This window comes from Gymnogyps californianus, chromosome Z, assembly GCF_018139145.2.
Source record: "Gymnogyps californianus isolate 813 chromosome Z, ASM1813914v2, whole genome shotgun sequence".
Classification (NCBI taxonomy): domain Eukaryota; kingdom Metazoa; phylum Chordata; class Aves; order Accipitriformes; family Cathartidae; genus Gymnogyps; species Gymnogyps californianus.
In genome coordinates, this window is record NC_059500.1 from 66,006,137 (window position 1) to 66,014,584 (window position 8,448).

General features: G+C 46.2%; 1 protein-coding gene across 2 annotated transcripts; it reads right to left on the minus strand.

The window, feature by feature from the left end:
- Window positions 1-846: 846 nt before the first annotated feature.
- Window positions 847-7,457, minus strand: FST (follistatin). 2 transcript variants are annotated; one of them, XM_050913220.1, is made up of 6 exons: window positions 7,260-7,457; window positions 5,097-5,288; window positions 4,469-4,687; window positions 3,868-4,092; window positions 2,594-2,824; window positions 847-1,872 (listed from the first exon to the last, which is right to left on the minus strand). In XM_050913220.1, exons 1-6 carry the CDS (start codon window positions 7,339-7,341, stop codon window positions 1,790-1,792), a joined length of 1,032 nt encoding a protein of 343 aa, XP_050769177.1. In that variant the 5' UTR covers window positions 7,342-7,457; the 3' UTR covers window positions 847-1,789. The 2 variants fall into 2 exon arrangements, with proteins under 2 accessions (XP_050769177.1, XP_050769178.1); XM_050913221.1 differs by lacking the exon at window positions 847-1,872 and adding an exon at window positions 2,096-2,115.
- Between the last annotated feature and the right edge of the window lie 991 nt (window positions 7,458-8,448).

An 8,448-nucleotide genomic window follows, 5' to 3' on the forward strand; every position in this document is an offset into this window, starting at 1 on the left:
AATAAGGTGCTCAAGTACGTTTTTAAGTTTTATGCAGCATGATAGAGAAATTTTGGTAAGTGGGGCCTTATTTGGGAGAACAGCATAACCCAGGTAGCATAAAACAGGATTTTGGTCCCTGCTGCGCTTATGGCTGTTACCTTTCCTCAGTTCACTGTATTAGTATCCACTCTTAAAAGTGTGTCCATTCTTGAGTATCAGTTCGCTAAAAAGAACTTCTGAATTAACCTTCCTTTTGGGAGAAAATAATTTCCAAGTGATAATGTGCTCTTTGATGGTTTGTTGGGGTTTGTCTTTTGTGCTAATTGTTACACATCTTGAATTTGGGCAAGCAGGCCATGTTTTGCTTTTTCTATTGGTCATCCAAAATGGTAATACAACTGCAACCCTGGTAACATGGTTCTGAAGCTTAGCAAAAATTCAAATGCATATTCAAAACCTAGAAATATGGAAGTTAAAGATGTCCAAGAAATGACAGACTTTTTATTTAGAGGATGGAGAGGGAAACAAAAATGCCAATCTCTTCTCCTCCATCACTGTACTTGGATTGAAAATTACTTAATACCAATGAACTGGAGACATTGCTCCTGTCTGAAAAAAAGGTTTCTTGAATCCATGTCAGCTGAAAGCTTTGGTCTTAATCAGTGTGTTTCGCTGCTATGCCATGCACAAGCCTCCTTTCCCCTAACCACCAGTATGTCTTCTCTGCACCAGTGGGCCAGAACCCTTTAGAACCAAAAACTGAAGACTGTCTCTAGGGAAAATTCCATTTTTTATTTTTTCATTCATCATTTATTTACAAATACACATTATAACTTTTATATACATTGCACATTTACATGGTAGAAAAGTACAAAACTATATATTTAAATGAATTTATATTTAACTCGCCATGTTTGAAAATACAAAATTGCATCAGAAAAAAAGTATTATGAAAAGCAAGAAACTTGAACTGATAAAGCTTTGATATAACTTTTAGTGACACACTGATTGGGAAAAGAAAACTTTGAAAGTGGTACTGCAAGACTGTCTTAAAGGAAACACCTGATAAAACACTCATGCATGTTACAAAAAAATAAAACAATAAAAATAAAATAAAACCTTTATTCTTATTACAGTTAGCCCTGTAGCTATTAACAACCTTCATAATCCGATTTCTTTGGGTCTGGAATTCGTATAGCACAGTATATACGCTCAGCACATTGAGATCACTTCAGTACATGATGTGATCAGAAGTAGAGAAAAGTGAAGTGAAAGAAGTTTCCTTAAAGATCGCCTCACTGTACCCTGGAAGTATACTTAAGTCAGTTACAATGCCTTTTGGTCAGTCAAGATTCCTTGTAAACAAAAATCCGAGGGATCTTTTATGTACAGAACCGGCAAGAGGAAAATCCAATAAATAAACATAACAGAAACTGACATGCAAGTTTGTTAAAGTGGAAAAGAGTTAACATCAGTGAAACAAAGAGATGAGATCATGTGGGTAAGCTCTAAGGAATGGACTTTTATAGTTTACAAGAAAAAAAAAAAGCTTTACTTTACAAGCAAGAGACCTCACAATAAATAACACTGCTCTTCCCGTAAGGAATAAATTTCTTCAAAAAACAAGGTGTACAGTCAACCAGACATTTTATGTATAAATTATAAAACATGACACAGTATAAATAAATGTCTACGAGACTCAACTATATGTATACTTTTTTTCTCCCCAAAATAAATAAGCATACACTTATTTACAGTATGGACATTGATTTCGTGCCCAATGGCTGTTCCAATAGTGATGAAGGTTTTACCACTCTAGAATGGAAGATATAGGAAAGCTGTAGTCCTGGTCTTCATCTTCCTCTTCGTCCTCTGGGTCTTCATTAATGGCTAGATGGGGGAATACAGGGGAGCTGTTGTTTAAATAAGGACAACAACAGCGCAGAAGCAGCTCAGTGCATGTTTTCAAAGCCCTCTGAACAGCCATAATACAGCGTTGCATTTTATGCGACTTGTAGTGAGATGCTCTTTGGCATCTGCTGTTATGCAATAAGGTTTTTTATACATAATCTATGAAGTCATAACTGCAGAAAGTTCTGAAGAATCAATGGCTCAGGTTTTATTGGTAGATTCCTGAAATCAAATAAAAAGCGCTCTTGTGTTCTAGGTTTAACTGCTTTGTGTCCTTCATTCAGAGTTAGTAGAGGCAACTGGGCTAAACCAGATGCCCACGTGCTACCCTTAAGCTTGTTTTGGACCGAGTTAGAGTTTATCCGGATGTTAATAAAGCAATCAGCGAAGCACATGAGAGCAGACAAAAGTAGGAAAAAATTGCTAGAATTACACTCATAGGGCAACCCCTTTCTGACAGAATGACTTGTCCTCAGTATAGCCCCAAAATCCCAACTTGAAGGCCAACTGCTTGTTGGAGATCTATTGCATTTTATCAGTAACCAAAGTGTGTGCGTGATAGAAACATACTTATATGGCACCTGTACCATATCTCAAATCTCTAAATCAAGCTTTCTTATGTTTAAAGGTGTAAGTCTTCATTACCTAGGGATTGCCTTCAGAAGCTTTAAGTGTCTGCAGAGTTAAAAATCTCACTTACAGTTGCAAGATCCGGAGTGCTTTACTTCTAGAAGCACACCCATGGAGCAGGCTGCCTCTTTCATGGCACACTCGTTTGGGTAAGTTGTGTTATCGCTGGCACAGACTGCCTCATCTGACTTGCTTTCAGGGCATAGCTCATCGCAGAGGGCGCACCGACCTCTGCCAACCTTAAAATCCCACAAGCATTTCTTCCCAGCACTGCACTGAATGTCTTCACAGGATTTGGCTTCTAAAAATATACACAGGATACTACAGGTAAGTGAAAAGACAAGGAAAAAAGAAAAGCAACAACAAACAACCCCAAACTCCCTTTCCCCTGTGAACTGTGAATAGACAAAGCTCAGATGCAGTAGATGTGATGATACTTGCTGATTTTGCTCAAGCAAGTAGTCCCTTGGAAACCATTGCCTGTCTATATGTGGGGGAGGAAAGACTGCTGTGCCAGCAGAGCTTAGCCCTGGGAATACAGAATTACATTTGCCTATTGTACATGACTTTCCTGCTCCGTTTGATGGCAGTGGCAATTCAGCTCCCCAAATTAGCGGCAGGTGCAGAACTTGTCAACACATTCAGCATTTCTAAATCAATTATTTTTAAACTAACCCACACAGAGTAGTTGTCTACAAGACTGGAAGTGGAATTCACCTCAACCTATGCCAACTAAAAGCAGCCTGAGACTCCTCTGAATTCCCCCAGCAGTTTTGGGGAGCAGAGGCTGCCCTGAAGGTGCTTCCTCGTAACACGCTTCGCTATCAGTCCTTTCTTGGAAATCACAACACAAAATGTCAGGATGCACAGAGATTATTTTCCTATCTTCACCAACGAACTGTCTCCAAACTCTGCAATATTTCTAAAGAGGAAAAAGTGATCAGATGTTTCCAATTAAGTTAACACAAGCTTTGCCAAGACCACTTGAAGACAATTGTTTCCAGGAATCCAGATTCACTGAATATCGAGACCTTGTTACACCATAACTGTGTCATCATCTATTTAATGGCGGGTACTTCTCCCTTGGATACCAATGTCAGCACCCACAGCGACAGCAAGAGAAGCAGGATCAAGCCCTCTACTCCCTCAGCTCTTTTGCAATCTTTTCTGGGGCAAAGCTCACCCTGGCTCCCCTCTTCATGGAGGGGAGCACTAACCCAGGCTGCTGAAAGCCTCTCCTCCTCCCCAGCGCTAACTACATCCACCCAATTCCACACACGATATTCTGAAACAGCTGATCGAGGAAGCTCCCCCCACCCTTACCCCTCCGACTGAGATACCTACTGATGCATTTTCCTTCGTAGGCTAATCCAATGGATCTGCCCAGTAGGCAGGTAGCTTTCCTCAGGTGGCAGGCACTGGCGTAAGTTATGCCGTCATTCCCGCAGAGATACTGTTCAGGGGAGGTAGGCTCTGGGCAAATTCGATTACATGTCACGCAGTAGGCATTATTAGTTTGGTCAACCACACACGTGGAGCTGCCTGGGCATAAAACATCCCTACAGGTCTCTGAAATAAAGACGGAAACACACAGCGATTAATAGGAGATCCCAGAGCCCCAGCGAGGAGTGAATGGGTGACACAATGAAACAAATGATCAGATAAAAGCCTTCAGCAGCTCTCCTCATTTAAGGGCTGCTGGAGGAAACCTTCCCATCTCAGGGTAGCTGGTAGGACACAAGTGCTGCTAGACTGTGGGCACCTCTCAATCCAGCTACGTCCTTGTCTGTTGAGTGTGGTTTAGTTACTGTCTCGCAGCATTTTGAACATCACTCTGGTTCCTGTGGGGAAGTATGTCCAACAGCTCCTCCTCCCTACACTCAGACACACACCCTTTGGCATTTGAGGGCATTTGAGGGAGATCGGATTAGATTTGCAAACCTACTTTTGCATTTGCCCTGATACTGGACTTCAAGTTCGGGCTGTTCTTTACATCTGGCTTTGAGAAGGGCACACTCGTTCCTGTAGGTTTTCCCATCTAAGCCACACACGGGGCCCTTCCAAGTGATATTAGAGCAATCCGGAGCACAAACACACCGAGGTTTGTTCTTCTTGTTCATTTTACATTTCTTCCCGGGTCCACAGTCCACATTCTCGCACGTTTCTGATGGAAGGAAAGAGGCACCACTTTAGTACCGAGTGTGCAGAACAGACCTGGTGTCAAAACTGCTTAAAGAAAAAAAGGACACTGTGACCCCAGAGCACAGAGAGAAAACACCTTTCCCCTGCTCCAGGAAACACCACTCGAAGGAAATTCCCCCACGCCAGTGAGGGCAGCGGGGAGAGGAGGTCGCTCCCCGCCTTCCCCCGATGTGTACGGCGGCCGAGCAGAAATGGGGGTCCCCTCACTGATCCCGGGACTGGTACGAGACGCCCCTCAAAGCCCCACCGAGGAAGGAAGCAGGAGGACCCCGCTGCCCCCGCTCCAGCTCCCTCCCTGCTCCTCCTCCCCCAGCCCAGTCCCTGCCTGAACCGCTCCGCGGCAAAGAGCAGCTCGCCAGCACCCCCCTCACCTTTGCACGGGATGCAGTTTGGGGCTCCCCCATTAAAAATCATCCACTTAAAAAGCGTGTTGTCGTTGACGTCCTCTTCCGTCCACGAAGTTGTCAGGCGGCCGGTCTTGCAGCACTCCTCCTTGCTGAGGTCGGTTTTGTAGAGGACCTGGCAGCGGCCGTTCCGCGCCTGCCGGAGCCAGCAGTTCCCAGCTGCGGGGGGGGGACGGACACCCAGCCGGATCAGTGGCAGTCACCACTGACCCAGACACAACACGTGCGCCTTGCAATGACTTTTACTAGACTGTTTACTTTTATTTGCCCCATTTCATAACCCGCAGCTACTCCGGGCCATTTGGGAGCGCAGTTTAAAAAAAAAAAAAAAAACCCCAAAAACAAACAACAAACAAAACCAAACCAAAAAAGCAAAAAACCCAACCAAAAACCACAAAAGAACAAACCGAAAAAAAACTCAGAAAGAAAGAAAGAAAAGACCCGATCAAAACAGGACGAGGCAGTTTTCGGAGGTATTTATTCCATATGTAGAGCAGAAGGAGCACTGCCGGCACGTGACAGACGCTTGAAAAGGATGTGCATTTAAAAGGGAATAAAAAGAAAATCGCGCTTGCAAATTCCTTCCTCCTCCCCCTGCCCTCTCCTCCTCACCGCGGCTGCACAGCAGCATTGTTTTAGTGCCGCACAGAGTTTCAGTCCCAGCCCATTTTGCAATCTGCACGAATTGGGAACATTTGCTGTTAGCGAAGTCTTTCGAAATCTCCACATTTTGCTGCTTCTATTAACAAATGTCTTTCCTTCACTAAAGTAAGTCAGCAGAGCTCCAAAAAAAGTGAGCGAAGTACATAAAATACAAGGGCACACAGAGTAGGAGGTCCCTACAGAGTTTTAAAAATCGATCAAGCTGGAAAAGTTGTAGGTGCCATCCCTCCCGCAAGCATTTCAGAGGAAAGTACACTGTCCTTAAACAGGATACAGTGGGTTTTGTTGTTGTTGTTGTTGTTGGGGGGGGGGGGGGTGTTGCCTTTTTTTTTTTTAAACTAGTATCCCTGCTATTTGTGGAGTCAAGCCAAGAACATTAGTCCAAGCAACTCCCCCTTTTTTAGCTGGAGAGTTTTGGTTGGGATGAGTCTCTCGTGAATAACCAATGTGACTTCTCCAGCAACTCAATACCAATTGATTCTGGTGACAATCCAGCCAGGGCTCGATCCTGCCTCCTTACTCCGATGGGAATGTACCGCAGCGAGGGGTCAGGATCGGCCAGCCGAGACGTCGCTGGGCCCGGGGGAAGATCCCCCCCCCCCCCCCGACCCGCTAAAAATCATTGAACAAACAACGCCCTTAAAAAAAAAAAAAAAGTTTTGCATCTTACAGTTGCCTACATTAGATTAACTTACGCTCTAGCTCGGTAGTGGGGGAGAAAAGGGAAAAAAAAAAGGAAAAAAATTATAAAACAAGCAATGATAAGACATCCAGGTTGTGGCTGGAACACGCTCAAGACGAGTGAAAAAAAGCCCCAAAACTAAAAATCCCTATTCCCTTGTGTCGAAAGAGGGCTCTTAAGAGTTGTCAATATCAGATTCGGGTTTGTTTTGTTCGCATGGAAAAAAAAAACACCCCAACTTATTTAAGCATACTCTTCAGTGCAGGAGAATTTACTAATATTTATTCACAAAAAACAAAAAAAAAAAACAGGAGGGGGAGGAGGAAATCCCAATATTAAAGGAATGTCCGGAAAATGAGCACTTATTGGTTTCTAAAAATGTCAGCTGTAATCGTGGGGCTCCCCATCATCACCTCTCCTTCCGCCAGGCAGGCGAGATAAAAATCTGAGCTAAATTACCCACAAACTTTGAGCACTCATTCGGGAGCCGAGACTGGGAAAGTTCCCTCTTCATTTATGCTGCATAATAACAATAAATACCAAGAAACAACCTCATCTGTCCTCTGTGCCTATGCAGAGCAGTGCGAAGATCCGATCAAAAAGGAATCTAAATGACACCTCTGCGCCTCGATACAAAGCAATCCCATGCCCACAGTTAACTTCTGTCCTGTTGGACCTTGGAGAGAGGCGTTTAACACCGCAAGCAAACTAAAACCGTGCCCGAAAGACAGAAAACAACAGTCATAATAAAGAAACATTTCTGCGAACAAACAATCTGGTCTTACCCTGCACTGTGTGATCTTCCATGAAGTGGCACAGAAACATCAGGAGTAAGAGCATGCCCGGGTGGATTCTCTGATTTAACATCCTCCGTATAGCAGGGAGTGAGAGAGACACAGAAGCAGCGTGAGGGGGAGTAGGGAGAGGGAGCGAGCACTAGCCAGCCTGCTTATGATCGCTCTATTGAATGAACGTCAGGCTCTGAATGCAGTCTCTCTTTAAATCTATACGGGGGTCTTAGCTGTCTGCGGTGGGCGGTCTCCTAATGTGTGTGTGTGTCTGCTCGGGGGTGGGGAGATTTAAAAAGTTCAGTGTGAATCAGGTGACATTTTCCACCTTCTGGAAACCCTCTCCAATGATCTGCTCTAGGTGCACGCACACGCGGGCGCGCACCGGCGCGCACCCCCGGGCGCGCACCCGCGCAAGCCCCACGCCAGCCCGCCGCGGCGGAGACGCCGCAGCCCGTGGCGCGGCAGCGGGAGGCAGCGCAAGCCCCGGCCGCCGCGCCCGCGGAGCCGGCCGCGCCCGCGCAAGCGGGGAGGCGCGCGGCGGACCGCGCCCCGCGCCGCGGGGGCTGGAGACCCGCGGGGTCGCGGCCGCCCGAGGGGCGCCCCTTGTGCCCCCCCCTCCCCCCCCCCCCCCCCGACGGCGCGGGCGGGTGCGCGGAGGCTGCCCAGGCGCGGAGCGGCGCCTGCCCGCCCCGGGGTGGGCTCCGCGGGCGCGGGGCGCTGCCGTCCCCGCGCGAAGTGGCCGCTAAGAATAAATCCCACTCCCCGCACCTCCGACGGGCGGGAGGCGGCTGGCGCGCACGCAGCTCGCTCGGCGGGACTCGGCCCAAAAAAACCCCGAACCCCAACCAACCAACCCCAACCCTAAAAAAAAAAAAAAAAAAAAAAAAAAAAAAAAAAAAGGAAGGACCCAAATAAAAGTTTAATACCTAGGGCTGTGCCCAAGTGACAGCCTTTTCACTGGGAGCCCGGGAGGATGAGACGGGAATGGGGCGACGTAGGCGGTCTCCTTTCAGAATCAGAAAAGATTGCAACATCGATAATGAACTTCTAGGGCACTAGTTTATTAAGCACAGTCTGGCATTATTCTCCCCTTAGAAAAGTTGGCGGTCTCTCATTTATAACATTTTTTGGCACCGCTGAATGAAACTGAGTAGGCGATATTTCCTTTTATACAAAACGATTA